At 42.3% G+C, this 16,152-nt stretch overlaps 2 protein-coding genes across 5 annotated transcripts; both read left to right on the forward strand.

The window, feature by feature from the left end:
* Positions 1–7,476: 7,476 nt before the first annotated feature.
* LOC112874500 (protein POLYCHOME-like) lies at positions 7,477–10,921 on the forward strand. Of its 2 annotated transcripts, XM_025937845.1 has the most exons (6): positions 7,477–7,614; positions 7,720–7,779; positions 8,036–8,094; positions 8,186–8,259; positions 8,354–8,623; positions 10,147–10,921. In XM_025937845.1, the coding sequence occupies exons 5-6, from the start codon at positions 8,363–8,365 to the stop codon at positions 10,522–10,524; spliced, it is 639 nt and encodes a 212-aa protein (XP_025793630.1). In that variant the 5' UTR covers positions 7,477–7,614; positions 7,720–7,779; positions 8,036–8,094; positions 8,186–8,259; positions 8,354–8,362; the 3' UTR covers positions 10,525–10,921. The 2 variants fall into 2 exon arrangements, with proteins under 2 accessions (XP_025793630.1, XP_025793638.1); XM_025937853.1 differs by lacking the exon at positions 8,036–8,094.
* Positions 10,922–11,679: 758 nt separating this feature from the next.
* LOC112874317 (protein POLYCHOME-like) lies at positions 11,680–15,216 on the forward strand. Of its 3 annotated transcripts, none has more exons than XM_025937576.1 (5): positions 11,680–11,841; positions 11,936–11,993; positions 12,244–12,420; positions 12,517–12,796; positions 14,420–15,216. In XM_025937576.1, exons 4-5 carry the CDS (start codon positions 12,536–12,538, stop codon positions 14,852–14,854), a joined length of 696 nt encoding a protein of 231 aa, XP_025793361.1. In that variant the 5' UTR covers positions 11,680–11,841; positions 11,936–11,993; positions 12,244–12,420; positions 12,517–12,535; the 3' UTR covers positions 14,855–15,216. The 3 variants fall into 3 exon arrangements, with proteins under 3 accessions (XP_025793361.1, XP_025793371.1, XP_025793380.1); XM_025937586.1 differs by having other exon boundaries at positions 12,527–12,796; XM_025937595.1 differs by lacking the exon at positions 11,936–11,993.
* Positions 15,217–16,152: the final 936 nt, after the last annotated feature.

Here is a 16,152-nt window from a genome sequence, read left to right on the forward strand (position 1 = left end):
ATGGCCCCTAACCCTCACGTGGCGTGCTTAATTGCGTCTAAGTTATCTAGTTTGTACTTGAGTTTCGTTCTTACTTTCTTCGTAAATAGCTAGTTCTAGACGCCATGCTTGGCCCCAGGTCAAGTTTGTCGTAATGATGTGGATAACAAAGCAGCTCGAGCCAAGAATTATTCATTGTTGTTCAGAATATATTTTTTGAGAGGATGCTGTTCGGAATATATAATAACGGCTGATCCATTGACAGGCCAAACATGCACTTCTTAATCATTTATCTTGGAGGCTGTTCATTCCACATTCATGGCTCATCTCAGCATTCTACATATTAGTCCCTGCATTATTTTTCCAGCTGCTCTTCTCTGCTTCATCTCTGCTCACCTCATAACTTCACGTGGGTCCAGCATTCCTTGCAGCTATATATATATACACGCATATCACTGTTGCTGTGCAAAAGCCATATACTCCGTACATAGCCAAACTTCATCAAGCAACATCTCGTTTTTTTAGATCAATGTGTATACCATATACCACGTCTATTAATTGATTGAATTGGGAGGCATCATGGATCCTGTTCAAGACAACTTAGAGTTAGTTGTTATTGAAAACTCCCCAAACAAAAATCACTTTTAACAAAAACAAGTTTTCACATGATTTTCAGCAACAAGATTTTACCGGAGATGCTTTCTTGCCAAATTTGCCTTGCCTAACACTCTACCTGAAAGAATTATGATACTTGAATGCACAAGTGAATGGGCTTGCTTGAATACTTGTACTGCTTTCCATGCATGTCAATATCATACTGATTGCATCATTTAGAGAGGCCATCGTTCTTCAGTGATTAATGTGAGCTGACTACCATCAGTGTTGTTGGAACATATTGGCTCACGTATGGAGTACCCTATTTCCTAGCATCTTGTATTGTGACTCTTGGTTACTTGGTAATCATTTAGCATTGGCTCTGTTCCTACAGCTAGATGAAATCCCTTGCCCTTTGTAAGCTCCCTTATCTATCTTCCAGCCACAGCCACCCCAGCTACGTCGTCTAGAGTCCAAACTCCCGCATCCACATTCTTCCAAAAACTCCGAAAAACAGAGCAAGCATAGTACTAGATATATAGAAATCAGCAAACGCAATCATATATAAATATATTTATACAGATAACTGGACGGGAGGGGCCATTTCCAGTTTCGAACTTTCAGTATATTCAGACCAAGAAAAGTGTGCTGTGGGATTACAGTGCAAATGTAGAGAGGAGATGCCATCTGAAATGCACTGTGAATGTCGGCGTGGAGGCATCAGGAGATGTAACTAGTGCAGCATCTTTGCATCCCATCCAACACACTGCCACGGCGTCACCTGTGCCTGGGTTTCCTTGGAACGTATGGTTTCCGTGTGCGCTAGTTGATCGGCTCTTGGAGGAAGCTTCAGAGTGCAATCTGGTGATGGACGGGCACGTCGTGGACGGAGTGAATTGGCCTCCTGTAAACACATCACAAATGCATCATGTTAGGAAGAAGTTGATGGAAAGTAAGTACATGGCTGGTTGAGTAATGCTGAAAGAGGAGGGTGATGCGCTGCATCCAGGAGAGAACGTCGCAGCGCGCACCACACTACCGTTGAGATTGCAGGCACAGTGGAGCAATGGAGTGAGGTTCTGTTTGGATCAAAGGATTTTTGGAGGAATGTTAAGAGTTTTCCTTTCCTCTGGAAAGGAATCAATTAGGTGTGTTTGGAACAGGGGAACACTGATTTCCACTCAGAACCAAGGGAAGGAATATTTGGTTGATCGCTCGCTTTCCCTTTCCTCACCGCTCTCCCATCCAAGCGAGTAGCTCGGGCAGCGAATCAAGCAGTATCAAAGCACGTCGAGCCAATAGTTATTCACGTTTGTTCAACATCATATGACCTGGGAAAGGGATCAGATTGCAGGTGGTGAAGCTAACTATACTTATATTGGGACCTTCATAAATACTAAAAGGAAGTGTCTCCTCATCAATCGATTCAGAAATTGTTTACCTGTCAATCACCAGTGGGTAGCCATTGATCTAGCATCCCACGGCTTCCCATGCTGCTATGTCATTTTTGTTTCCAGGCCCGCTTTACACTGTTGTGCACCGTTAAGAAGCCATAACGGGCACACTTTCAAATTTTTTCACCATTACATAGTTCTGTACCGATTGTTCTTCACCTGGTCGCTAATGAGTTGCCCTCACTCGGCCTGAACTGCTGCCTAGCAATTGGAACCTTACAGGAGTTATTTCAGAAAAAAAAAGTTACAAATTTGCTACAATTAACATATCCTAGATGTAAAGAGATATAACTTTAGAGTTGGATCGTGAGTTTATCATTTGACCAACCTGAAAAGGGAGCAAGAAATATAATAATCCAGTGCAGTCTTCGCGAAGAAAGCAATTGACAAAGGCTTTCTGCCATGTTCTCTGTAATTACTTCCTTGCAAGCTGGAATCAAAAGCAGTGTTAGTAAATTGTTCAACACATGGAAATCAAACGATTAAGCACCTTTTCATTTGAAAGCATGCAAAACAAGATAGGACTACGAATACATATGACTATTCTACACATATCAAAATACTGCTACCTACTATCACACATCCGAGCACACCAAAATCCAAAACTGAAACTAACAAAAAAAAGATGGCACATGAATGTCTAATTGAATAAAAATTACACTAGTCCTGTTCCAAAACTTATACAACTTCTAACATTGTAAAATAGTTGTTTATGAAGTAATTAAGCTCGTAACTTAATACAGTTGCTTAAATAGTCACGGATTTCATGCAAACATACTTAACGGTTAACACAAGACAGACTATTTTAGAACTACTATTTATCTGCTATTTATGTAACTAGCAGGTATCCAAGAATAATTGGCACGGATGATAAATTAACCTTTGCATAGGAAAACTTTTACTAAATAGTTTTCATACATATAAGTAAACTAAACTTCAAGTAATAAGGGCTAGCATAACAGAATCCCAATACTCTAATGGTGTCCATACACTAGAAATACTAGATATACACAAGTTGTAAGATTTGAATACGCAGACTATAAATTTTCTTGTAGCATCCAAGGCAATCACATCTTATAGCTAGGAGTAGCAGTAGATACAGATGAATTGTGGTACAATCAGCTAGGAAGAAGGAAGACTTACTGTATGAACCATGTGCAAAAATTAGCATACAAAGTTTATTTCAGTTCCTGCTGTAAAAAGGGAAGGTCAATCAATGGCGCATGGAATCTGCACCCTGCATCTGCAGGCCCATTTACGCTATGACACTGAGTGGAGCAGCTGGCTATGTAGTTGTCTCTGGGACTGCGCACCTTGAATTCCCTGTGCAGATACACAAACACATGTAAAATGCCCCATATTTTGTTAACCAATTCAAGATACAGTTAATGAAATACAAATATAACAAGGATATGAACATTCCTCATAATCATAATTAAGAGATTTAGATTTTGTTTAATCAAGAAAAAAAGGTACACTAAAAAATGTTATAACTACAGTATCTGATAATACCGATTAACTCAAACCAAATAACACAGATACTTGTTTCAATCACACAGCACAAGATTGAAAAATGATAATGAAATGAGATGTTTTTTCATTTATCTGAATAATGAAAAAATGTCTATTTTTTTCCTTCTAACTAGAGTAAAAAGTCAAAAAAACAAAATATAAAAGAAAGTTACAGGTAATATTTGTAGTAAAAGATCCACAAAACCAACAAATGAAAAAGTTACAGCCAAAATTAGTGGGTTGTTTTGTGCATTTTTAGCCAACTAAAAGGCAAACAAAAAGTCCAAACACACAATAAATAAATAAAAGTTTCATGTAAAGTTTTTGGACTGACAACAAAGTTGCAAGTAAAATTTTTACTAGCCCGTGCGTGCCCCCGATATATGCACATCAATTGATGACTTCTGATCTAGAACGAACCATGCATTGCAAGCGTTGCAATTGGCTATGCTGCAGGAACATGACAAGTCGTGACTACTGCAACGTTGTCTAAACATAGAGACAAGTGGTGCGTTAGTTGACCCTAGAAAAATTTTTAGAACTGAAATCTATATCAAGTTGAATCCCGCAATTGCAAAAGGCACAACTTGCTAAGGTAGAATCTACAAAGTTTCTAGTTTTGTTTGGGAAAAATTACACCGGACTAGATCTAAATTACACAAGTTTCAATGCTATAAATTATGTCATCTAAATATTGCAACCGAGTACACATTAAATTCATGATATGTGCTACAATTCAAAACAGTTACCAATTAATTTGCACAATGTACTAAAAAACAATGGTTAAGAATGTTTTGTGACCTATAGTACAATGATGAGGACAGTCATATGTAGTTTTAACTTTTACCCTCACAAAGACCAAAGAAAGAAAAGAATAAAAGACTTTTTTAGCCATGTATTTCCTTCCAATGGCCACATCTGTAAAACCACTGGAAATAAGCAATTAATAGGGTACATTAGTGGTGCGGTTAAATAAAGCCTAAAATAAAAGGCATTTGCAAAACCAAATAACTTGCTAATGCACCATCTATTTCAGACCGAAAAAAACAACGACCTCGAACATCAGTTACAATATACTGTTACAGTACCAATATCACCCCCACATATCATTAGTAAGAGAGCAAATTAACAGTAATTTTAATTTGATAGACAGTTCAACACAAGAGCACAAAGTTAGGTGCTACAGTGACCAATGCTTATTTGTAGTACATATTGTAAAACCACAAATAAAATATGTAATAAGACAACAAATTAAAAATTAACTTAGTAGAACCTATTGAGCAGCGGACAATGGAACCTAGTAGACCAAGAATCCCAAACGAATTGAACACAAGAAGACCACAAGTTCGGACCACAAAATCAGCAAAACCACAGCTCGGGGCACAAACCCGTGAGAAATCCACAGATCGAACCCTAGGGAATAGGACATCTTGACTGTAATTTGGACTCTCTTGTATATGGATTGGACTTCATCCATGAAACCTAAAAATCCTACAAATATGAGCTCACAAACTTTATTAGTCCCATTGACTGTGTTATCACACAATCACCAAAATCACAATTATAGTCTAATGGGGCTATGTTCCTTACAATAAGATGTAATCGGTGCTATACCAATGGTAATGGAAGCCATTTCCACAGCCCTCCTTGTATGCTATATAGGGGTCCTGATGCTATATACAACAGAATGGAGAAGATGGCTCGGTTATGCTTTCCACTCCAACTGATATTATGGGAATAGGATGCGTCAGGAATGCAATTTCTTGCTGGTAGTTCATTGTTCTCAGTACATACTTTGCTAGATGGAAAGAAGAGATTCTCCATGCCGAATTGGTTGCAAAGCTGGCACAGTTGTGAATTCTGGAGCCAAGACCAGATGAACCACGACCCATGACCGCAGACATATACGTCTTCGGCTAAGAGTGTCATAATAACACAACATGGTTTCAGATGGGGTAAAGTCCATTTTCCAATCCTTAACTATCACGACCGTCCAATTTTGGTCCCTCATCTATGAAACCAGACATCCTACACCTTCAATTGATGAAACCGTGCCAATTACCCCCAAACCGAAACCACCCCGGTTTCGGGCCACGTCAGCTGTCCAATCTGGCACCACTTGCCCAGTCAGCAAGCCAGGCCACCTTGAAAGTCCATCTCCCCGGCCTGCTCTCTCTCTCTCACTCACACACACACACACATCCGTTCCCCACCCGTGGGGAGCTCACCAGCTCACCGGCTGTAAGGAACATGGTCCCATTAGGTTATGATTGTAATTTTAGTAATTATATGATAACATAGTCAATGGGACTTAACGAGTTTGTGAGCTCAAGTTTGTAGGATTTCTAGATCCCATGGATGGAGTCCCATCCATATAAAAGACAATCCAATCGCAGTCAAGATGCCCACACACATATAGGTCCAATGTATGTCACACACTAGAAACTATAGCTGAAAACATTGAACTATCTGCCTCTCTCTTCAAGTTCAACACATGTCATCTGAGCCTTCGCTCTTCCACCTCTACTAACTTTTTTTTTGCAAGGACACTTGTACTAACTCAAGTACCTCCTTAATTTAGTAGTCTTTTACTCCAGCAGTCTATGACTTCTAAGTGCTCCAATTCATGGACATCAATGGTCTATCTCCTCTTCTTCTTCCCATAATCCTCACACACTCAACCTTACTTTCAAATTCGATAACCCATCGCAACTTGGTTTAGAACTAGGAGGCATCGAGAATACATTTGCCACACAAAAGATGAAATAAATCTACAATCTTTCATAGGTTTTCGTGGCTGCCCAAAAGCATAACTACCCGCTATAATAGCTGCCTTGGCTAGATTTCCACTACCGCAACCTCTAGGATTTGAGTCCTATTCATTTGTTATGTTTTGCTATCTATTAGCAAACCTAGTCAGTGCATTTCATCCATGGATTCTCATTATTAGCACTCCTTTTTCACAATGCATTATCATTTGGGGGCATTTCGTTACATTCTTGAGTCGGCAAACAGATGTGTGCTTATTTATTGTGCACATGATTGTTTCTCATTTCGTTAGCTAGATAAGAATGTTGTGCTTTTGATGCTACTGAATATATGCACCAAAAGTTCACTCATTGATTGGAAAAAGAAGAAAGATCTCTATATTGTTATTTTGGTAGTTTAAGGTTATAATGGCATAAATTAATTTGAAGATTAAATGTACTTAGATGATTAATTGATTAGAGACAGGAACTCTTGCCCTTCAAAATGGTGCTCCAATGGATTCTTAATAAATACTGGATGTTCATAAATTTAGATACCAAAGAGTTTAGAGTGTGGGAAGACAAATGTTCAGTACCAGGGAAAGACAACTGAAGCTCCCCTCGCCTTCTAAATTTAATTATTTCCTTGAAATGCAAGTATTCTGAAGGGACAAAAAAATGCAATGTGCCAGTGTGGGCCACCTTGTAAGAAGGATCCGAAAACTTGAAGTGGTAGTAAAGTTTTTAATGTTGTTGTTAGTATCTCCGACAAACAGAATCTGAGTATTTTGCAGTGAAGTGAAATGATCCACAGTAATATTTTTCAGCTGAAATAGAAAGAGCTTCTTTCAAATTATCAAAATTGAAATATCTGAACCTGAAAATGAGATCTGCTGCCCATGCTGAGGAGATCTATCAACATCAAGCTTCCATCGTGAGCATACAGGTCACCCAGATGTTTGGATTCTCACTAATCAGATAGCGCTCCACCCAGGCCTAACGGTCAGAAAAATTCGAAATCCCCGCACTCCGCGCACCAGGTCCATACACCGGAACCATTCTGTCCGTCCATCTCGCACGCTCGAACAAACGGACGCCCGGATGTTGTTCTCACTCCACCGCCCTCGCCAATTTCGAACCCGTTAAAACCCCCGCCGGCGTCGCCCTCCCCCAACGGTCAAATCCCCAAACCATTTAGAGCCGTAGCACCACCAGGCACGAACCCTAGGAAATCTACCCAGAAATTCCACCCGAATCGGGGCTGTATCGTAGGGAGTAGTCGTCGCTGGGATCGGACCGGCCCGGATCGGGGAGGAGCCGAGCTAATCGTAAGTAATTCTGCGGGTTCTTGGAGGATTTGGGGATCGTTTTGCTTTGTTGCGATTTTCCGAGCGGTTTGGTGATGGGGTTTTCCTATGGTTCTGTTCTTGCAGGTCTGCGGAAGGGTAAGGTTTGGCGTGCGGGATTCTGAGCGGCGCGGGAATCTACCAGAGGTAAGAATTGCGAAGCGTGTAGGGATGGGGATTTGGTTGGTTCTTTGGGTTGATTTTGTTGGTTCGCCCCCAATCGCTCTCTTCTGAAGCGTTTTTTTGGGTTCTTTGTGTGCGAATCCCTGGGGAGGTAGCGGATTGAAGTGGGATTATGAGTAGAAAGATCGCAGATTAGGTAGCTTCGATGTTTCTTGAGGCAATTTCTTCATGCTGATGATGCTTATCCATGGGTCTTGTCTGCGCTGCGTCGTTCTTGCAGGAGGTAGGCATCTTAGAGTCGTAGGAAAGAGCAGAAGCCAGACCTGGACCAAACAAGAGGTGTGTATTTTTTGGGGGGTGCATTAGTCGTCCGTGTGTTCTCTGAATTCTACTTGCCAATTTCGTCCGAATAATTATTGCATGGATACAGGAGAAATTTCGCGCATAGATCCAGGAGCAGAGCGACAGGACTCACACCAAGAACAGGACAAGAGCAGAATAGCTGTAAGAAAATTGTGATTCCTGAACCCATTTATTGATCTGATGAGGTATTTATATGAATCTTGCATCACTGATGTGCTACATAAAATTCTTGTAGAAATACAAGATGCCTGAAGTGAGGACTGCTACCAGGCCGGCCCTCGCCGACATCTCTGGTGGTGGGTTCTTTATCAGGAGGGTGGCACCGCCAGGAGCTGTGCTGGTGAAGGGTGCTGTCAAGCCGCTGGCTCGACAGGCCCGGACACCGTCCAGCAACAAGGAGAATGTGCCACCAGTGGGGGCTTTGAGGACTGCCCCAAAGAGGAGGAGCCCCTTACCTGATTGGTACCCAAGGACCCCACTCCGTGACATCACATCAATCGTCAAGGTGAACTATTTACTTACAGTTTATGAAATGTTCCCTTAATTCTGTACCTGCCGTGACCATTTCGAGTTCTCTGGTTTTGTTGTATTTGGTGCATGAACTGTACTCTAGGATATGCCAGAATGTTCCAATGTTGGAGTTGATGTTAGTCACTGAATTTGAAATGCCTGGTTAGCGGTTACCAAAGTAGGCTGAGGATAACGGAATGAGCCAAGTTTTATCTTTTTATCATTAGTGTGATTCATATCAAAAGATTCTTCTAATTCAAATGACCTAGCAACGGTTTTCGTACAAGGCATAACCTATTCTCTTTTGTTCGGTTTTACTTGTAACTAGATATATTCAACTTTAGGTGCCTGGCAATATTCAATGGTCCAGTGAGCAATAAGTCCAATTTTTTATCTGAATCCATTTACTTAATGTTCCCTTATTAGAGGTTCACTTGTCGCATGACTGTATTGTTGTACTTGTTTGGTTATAGAAACTATGCACTGCGCGTACAAAATTGCGCATGACAGTCTGTTCTGTTAAGAAATATGTGTATGAGATACAACAATTGGCATTTATGATATATAGGTTCATAATAGCGAGTAGATTTGACTGATATTAGAGGTTCACTTATTGCATGACTGAATTGCTGTGCTTGTTTGGGTAGAAACTATCCACTGCAATTGCAATGTTCCACACGTCATCCTGTTCTGTTAAGATGTGTTACGACATACAGCAACTGGCGTTAATGATCTAGCTTCATTATAAAGAGTGGATTTGTAACCAAAGGTTATATACAAGTTCATGTTTAAAAGTTGATAGGATTTAATTCAGCTGTAGACGATCTTATTTGCAATGCCCGTCTTCGTTGCTGCTGAAATATCCATTCATTTAACGTGGCCTCATAAAACTGAGTCCTGTAATCATAGGCTCATGGTATATTTTTTTATTGCATCTTCAGTTAAGCATTATATGCATAACGATTCAATAAATTCAATATATTTGATCGAATGTCACCCTCCGTCACTGTTTTCTGGTTTTGTCATCTTCATGACTTGTATTATGAAAAAATTTTCATGACTATGCTAGTTTTATGTGTTGATAATGGAATTGTTGAAACTATTAAAAGCCGATCTTATAGTGTTCAACTGAAATATTTGCAGATAAAATAAGCATGCTTGTGAAATATGAATTAGTACCCGTACATGTAGGCAATATTGCTTTCCATTTTGACAGTAATTTAGATTCTCAGCAAACTTTGCTGCATGTTCAGAAAATTGTGATTTTTTCATTTGTAGTCATCATTTGCCCATAATGCGCTTTTTTCAGAAACCTATTAGAGGTAGTTTTATACTGCTATTTGTAAGGTGAGTCAAAATTTGTTCGTCCACTGTTCAGAGTAGGCAGGAAAATAACTCAACCACAGGGACGGTAGGAGCATAATATTTTTTTGGATGTGAGATGCATACCTAGTTTAGATGCGCACTGAGTTATGTTCCCTTGGAGATCTACTGATGTACTAACTGCAAAACTTGCAGGCTCTTGAGAGGAGAAGTCGCCTACAGGATGCTGCAGCTCGACAGCTGGTCCAGTGGACAGAAGATTCTTCTGTGGATCCAATAACTCCAGTACAAGCAGAAAGCATGCCAACAACTGACGAAACTCAAGCTATTGCAACCCCTGCAACTTCTTTGGCCGATGGCAAGCTGAAGACATCTTCTCCATCTGACTGCTCCTTGCAGGCCACTCCATCCAAACCAAATGATCCAGCTCTCTCTGATCTCATGGAGAAGAAACTGTCCAGCTCGATAGAGCAGATCGAGAAGATGGTGAGGCGAAACCTGAAGAAAACTTCAAAGGCCGCTCAGCCTTCCAAGAGGGTCGTCCAAAGGCGCATCCTGATGTCCATGCGATAAGCTGAGAAAGCTCTGCTCTGCATGGTTTCCTACTGTCTGCAGCTTTCTTAGCCGCTAATCCTAACTATTTTTTTTGTCAGTCTAGCCTGCATGGGGGGGTAGGGGTCTAGGAGTTCTCTGCTTGAGGACCTGGGGTACAGGGCTTTCCTAGCTCTCTGCTTGAGGGCATATAGCATTAGGGTCGCTGCAGTTTCTCTACGTTTATAGCTTCAACTGTGAATAGCCTCTCTACGTTTTTGGGATGGAACATGAATCACTGCTGTGCTATAGCCTCTCTACACTTTGCCTGTGACATTAGTAATTCTTTTGTATCAGCAATGTACTTCATGCAATGATAAAACCAAATTACATGACAGATATTGATCCCAAGAAAAAAATGGTGGACCCTTTACTTTGACAGCTTGAATACTTTTATCGCCAAGTCTTGTTGGCACTTTCCTGTCAAATGACATGTTCGTGGTATTATGTCTGCATTGCATTGCTATATGCTCTTGTTAAAGCAGATTGCACATCTGTCATACAGATAACAAGTTGGATATGATGCGCCCCTGCTGCTGTGGAGATTAACTAGGAAGCTGATTAGGAAGGTTAACTAGGAGGAGTATTTTGATCCAATTGTTCATAAGAAGCATCATTTCTCAATTCATGGGTGGGGAAGAGGGTTATTTGAGAACCAAACATCTCTGAAGTGCTTAGCGTGTCATAGGTTGCTCCCATGTTTATTGGAACTCTTTCTTCCTAGAACCAGGCCACCCATCCACGTGGCTACCAGGATGTGAAATCAATCGTGGAGGAACGATTAGAGCAATCACAATCACTCGATTATTCAATTTGTTAGGGAATCGATTATTGGATTTCACCGATAGCGTCCGACCTCCGCCATGAATTCGAAATTCGGGACGGCGCCCACGGGCACGGCCCCACCGAACGCGCCGTTGCACCGGCGCGTTTCGGCCGCGCGCACCGGGTCCGTACACCGGAACCATCTTGTCCGTCCATCCATCGCGCGTCATCGCGCGGACGTCCGGATGCGGCTCTCCATCCACCAGACGCGGCCGTACACCGGGCATCTCATTGTCCGCCTCGCCATTTCAAATCGAACAGGTTAAAGGATCCCGCCCACGCCGCAGCCCCCTCCCTCAGTCCTCACCCCACGCTAGCTAGAGGTTCCCCCGTAGCCAGCAGCCACCTCCATCCAGGCGCAAATCCTAGGAAATCCGCCCAGGAATCCCACCCGAACCAGGGCTGTATCGCGGGGAGTGGTCGCCGCGGGGACCGGATCGGCGCGGGCTGGAGAGGAGCGGAGCAGATCGTGAGGTACTTCTTGCTGTTCCCCGGCGGCTGTGCTCTTGCATTTTGTTTCTTCGAGCGGTTTGGTGATGCGGGTTTTCTCTTGGTTCTGCTGTTGCAGATCTGCGGAAGGGTGAGGGGTTAGGAGGCGGATCAGGAGCGGAGGGCGCCTGTTGTAGGTGAGAATCGACGAAATGCAGGGGATTCGGCTGGTTGGTTCTTGGGGGGATTTTTCCTGCTTCGGCACCAATCGCTTTGTTCTGTTGCACTTTGTGGGTTGTTTTGGTCTGGATCCGTGGGGAGGTGTGATTGATTGGAGTAGGAATGTGGGCACAACGATTGGGGACCAGGTGGTCTTGATGTCACTGATGGTTTTCTTGAGGCCTTGTCTGATCCGTTGGCCTCGTTTGCCTTGCGGCTTTCTTGCAGGTATCGTAGAGTCGTAGGTTCAGGCGTGCCCTGGATTCCAGTTTCCGATTTTTTCCGAAAAATTCTGGCATTGATCCACGGGAAGAGCAACAGGGCTCGGGGCACTAAGAATCTTCTGCGTAGATCTAGGAGAAGAGCAACAGACATCAAGGCACCAAGAACAAAAGAGGAGAAGAAGTAAGAAAAACTATGATTCATGAGTCAATTTGTTGACGTCCTGATGCATTTCGTGGGTTATTCTGGCATCACAGTCTCACTGATGTGCTATAAAAGCTTCTTGCAGAACTACAAGATGCCTCAAGTGCGGACTGCCAGCAGGCCGGCGCTTGCCGGCCACTCTGGTGGTGGGTTCTTTATCAGGAGGGTGGCATCGCCGGGAATTGTGGTGGCAAAGTGCACCATCAAGCCGCTTGCTCGACAGGCCCGGACACCGTTGAGCAACAAGGAGAATGTGCCACCAGCTGGGGCTGTGAAAGCTGCGCCAAAGAGGAGGACTCCCCTGCCTGAGTGGTACCCAAGGACCCCACTCCGTGACATCACATCTATCATAAAGGTGCGGACAAGTCTCCTTGGACTATTCATGTGATTATTTCGTGTAATGTTAAGAGTTTTATGGTTATGTTGTACATAGTGCATGATCTGTTCTATAATATATGCTATAACGTTGCTACAATGTTAGAGTTTTATGGTAACCAATAGTGTGTGTTGTCTTTTGAAAAACATTATTGGTCTTGTATCCAGAATGCCCTTGTTACCAAAGTAGGTTCTGGAGTGGAGTTGGTATTAAGAATCTAAAAACCCTTACAGGACTCATGTGGTGCCTTACACATTTTGGTGTATTATATGACAATATCCATGAATTCAGTTAGCCTGTGTCCCAATAGCTTGAGTGAGAATGACAGTAGCATGAAATGTGGTCAAGCAAGCCTTACCTTTCATGCTTAGTGCAGTGACTACCACAAAAGATTAGTGTAATTCAAATGGCATGGTAATAATTGGTTCTGGTTATAATCAGCACCCTTTTTGTTCTGTACGCTTGGATCTTGCTATTCTCAATTTTAGGTAGGAAGCAATTTAAATGTGCTTAGAACTGGAGAAAGGTTTAGTGAGTAATAAGGCCAATTTTTAAAATTTGGTTCTCGCCATTTAGTCTATGTTAAGTTTCTTGCTTTTCAATCTTCTATTGTGTCAGTAATCCAGTATCATGTAGACTGAATAACCTATCATGTTAGAGGTTCATGAAATGCAGGCTGCATTGCAGAAGCTAAGGACTCAATAAAGCTGCACATTTCAGAGTTTTTTTTGTCTCATATGTCACCATAAGTTGTATTAAGCTAAGTATACTTGAAACGTTCACCAGCAACTTTTTTTGTATTGACCACTTGTATAGAGAACCTTATTTGCGATAGCCTATCAAACCTATGTTTGCCTCCCTTCCTTGCTTCTGAGATTTTCCATTCATCTAATATGACATAGTAAAATCACATATATGGATCCATTCAGGGTATTTGCATCTTCAGGTCAGAGTAAAATCACATACATGGATCCATTCAGTATATTTGCATCTTCAGTTCATCTTTATATGTAGAGTGCTCATATAGTTTTTTGATGTATTCAAGATATCTGCTAGAGCATTGTATTTGTAACTTTTCTTAAGTTTAGATATTTTACTGGTTCAATCATCTTCTGGGCTAGTACTATGGAAGTATCTTTATGATGTCATGTGTACACAACGTGAAGCAACTTTTGCATACTACACAATGTAATTTTCTTATTTAAAGTTATAGAAGGCTAATATGATATTCATTGAAAATGGATTCTTTTGCTGCAAATAAGTAATTATACTTCTGCCAGGTAAAGAATTAATATACGTGCAGTCACTGTTTTCTAGATCAAGACATAGAGCCATTGTTGCTTACCACATTGATGGTTAATTTAGGATTTTGCAGCAACTTTTTCTTCATGTTCAGCAAAGTTTGTTTGTTTCTCTGTATATAATTATTTGCCGCAGATGAGGTAGCTTTCACTTCTTTAAGACAGTTCATACTTTTGTTTGCTAATGTGCTTTCCGCTGTTACTGTACAAAGAAAACTGTATAGGCATATACATACCTAATTCAGATGCATCAAGTTATGTTTCCCAGTTAATCAGCTCCTTTACTGATTGCAATTTGCAGGCTCTTGAGAGAAGAAATCTACTACAGGATGCTGCGGCTCGGCAGCAGATCCAATGGATTGAAGATTCTTCACAATCAGTGGATCCAACAACTCCAGTACAAGCAGAACAGAATGATCCTCAAAGCACACTACAAGCACAGGAAACACAGGTTGCTGCTGTCCCTGATCCTGGCTCAACTTCAGTTGTTGCAAACCTCACAGCTTCTGTGACCGAGGGCAAGCCAGTGGCGTCTTCCTCTCCATCTGACTGCTCCTTACAGACGGTTTCATCCAATCCAAATGATTCAGCTCTCCCTGATCTAATGGAGAAGAAACTGTCCAGATCAATAGAGAAGATCGAAAAAATGGTGAGCCAACGACTGAAGGAAACTCCGCAGGCCGCTCAGCCTTCCAAGGTGGCTGTCCAGAGGCGCACCCTGATGTTCATGCGATGAGCTGAACCCTGCTCGGCACAGCAAGGGTTCTCTTCTATCTGCTGCTTTCTTAGCAGGATAGCAGCTAAGTTGAAGCACGATTTTTGAAACGAACCACTAATCGAAGCATGGTGCCTTCCAGTTTTGCCTTTAGAGGGTGTGTTACTGGTTCTCTGCTTGAGGACCCTGGGGTAGGTGCGGTGTGTTCCTGGTTCTCTGCTCGAGGACCCTTAGAGGGTTGGGAGGGGCTCTAGCGCTTCAGGGCATGATTATCTATGGATAAATTTGCCATTGTAAGCTTAGTGCAGTAAAACTTCATTTGTGCGTCTTCTTCTCTACCTTCACCAGAAACGAACCTCTGTTGTACGTTTTTTTTAGTGAAATATGTGGCCTCACTACGTAGCAGTAGGACAGACTATTGGATCTTGGAGGAATGGTGGTGTTCGGTTAACTAAAAGGGCGCGTTCTTATAAAAAAAAAACTAAATAGATAGATGCCGCAATTATAACTTGCAACAGCTTGAATTATTCAATTGATACAGTTGTGGTGTATCAATTGATAACTTGCAACTTCTTATTCCTGATCTTGTCTAAAAAAAACTTCTTATTCCTGATTTACTTATAGTTGTGGTGTTTCTTTCTTTAAAACAATAGTTTTTTTTTGTGGTTTGCTCGTTTTACAGAATTCCAGATTCCTTCAGCTTTGTTAGCTTCATGGGTAAAAGCAACAACCCTCCTCCCTCTCAGTTCAACTACTCGCGTCTCCTAGCCCATTACATTTAAAGACTGGGGGTGATGAACAATTTATATTCACTTGGATTTGGATAGCTGCAACAGCAGGTCCAAATAGCTGAAGTCTTCAGTATAACCTGGCTGGGTGTGGGAGTTACTCAGGGCAGAAAACCGCCCTCGTGCAGCTGCTGTAACCTTCATCGAATGACGATCGCATGCCGGTGGTCCTCGAGGTCGACGGCAGGCATTGCTGCCAAGGTCGATGGCAGCTCCGGCGATTCACGGCTCCGGGCTCCCGGGGGATCGGAGCTGCCTACTGGCAGTTGCTGCGTCGCGCTGCCGTCAGTCAGATACTCGGATCCAGTCCTCCCTCGTGAGGGCCAATCGAATTGCTCATACCATTCCGGTATCTCCTGCCGTTCCAGTGCAAACTGCGAAGGATGCTGTTGCAACTTGATGGTTGCTCTCTGTCGATCCCCGAGGTCGCCGAGACGGCCGCACCACCAGCACCAGGGCACCCGTGCCGTGTGCCGGACACGATCACACGAGTGCACGCGCTGTCCATGTGAATCTGGACCTGGACTTCAC

Source organism: Panicum hallii, chromosome 1 (genome assembly GCF_002211085.1).
Source record: "Panicum hallii strain FIL2 chromosome 1, PHallii_v3.1, whole genome shotgun sequence".
NCBI lineage: Eukaryota > Viridiplantae > Streptophyta > Magnoliopsida > Poales > Poaceae > Panicum > Panicum hallii.

Coding starts and splice junctions, on each gene's coding strand:
- LOC112874500 (XM_025937845.1), top strand. CDS start 8,363: ATGCCTGAAGTGAGGACTGCTACCAGGCCGGCCCTCGCCGACATCTCT. Junction 8,624..10,146: donor ACATCACATCAATCGTCAAG/GTGAACTATTTA, acceptor CAAAACTTGCAG/GCTCTTGAGAGGAGAAGTCG.
- LOC112874317 (XM_025937576.1), top strand. CDS start 12,536: ATGCCTCAAGTGCGGACTGCCAGCAGGCCGGCGCTTGCCGGCCACTCT. Junction 12,797..14,419: donor ACATCACATCTATCATAAAG/GTGCGGACAAGT, acceptor TGCAATTTGCAG/GCTCTTGAGAGAAGAAATCT.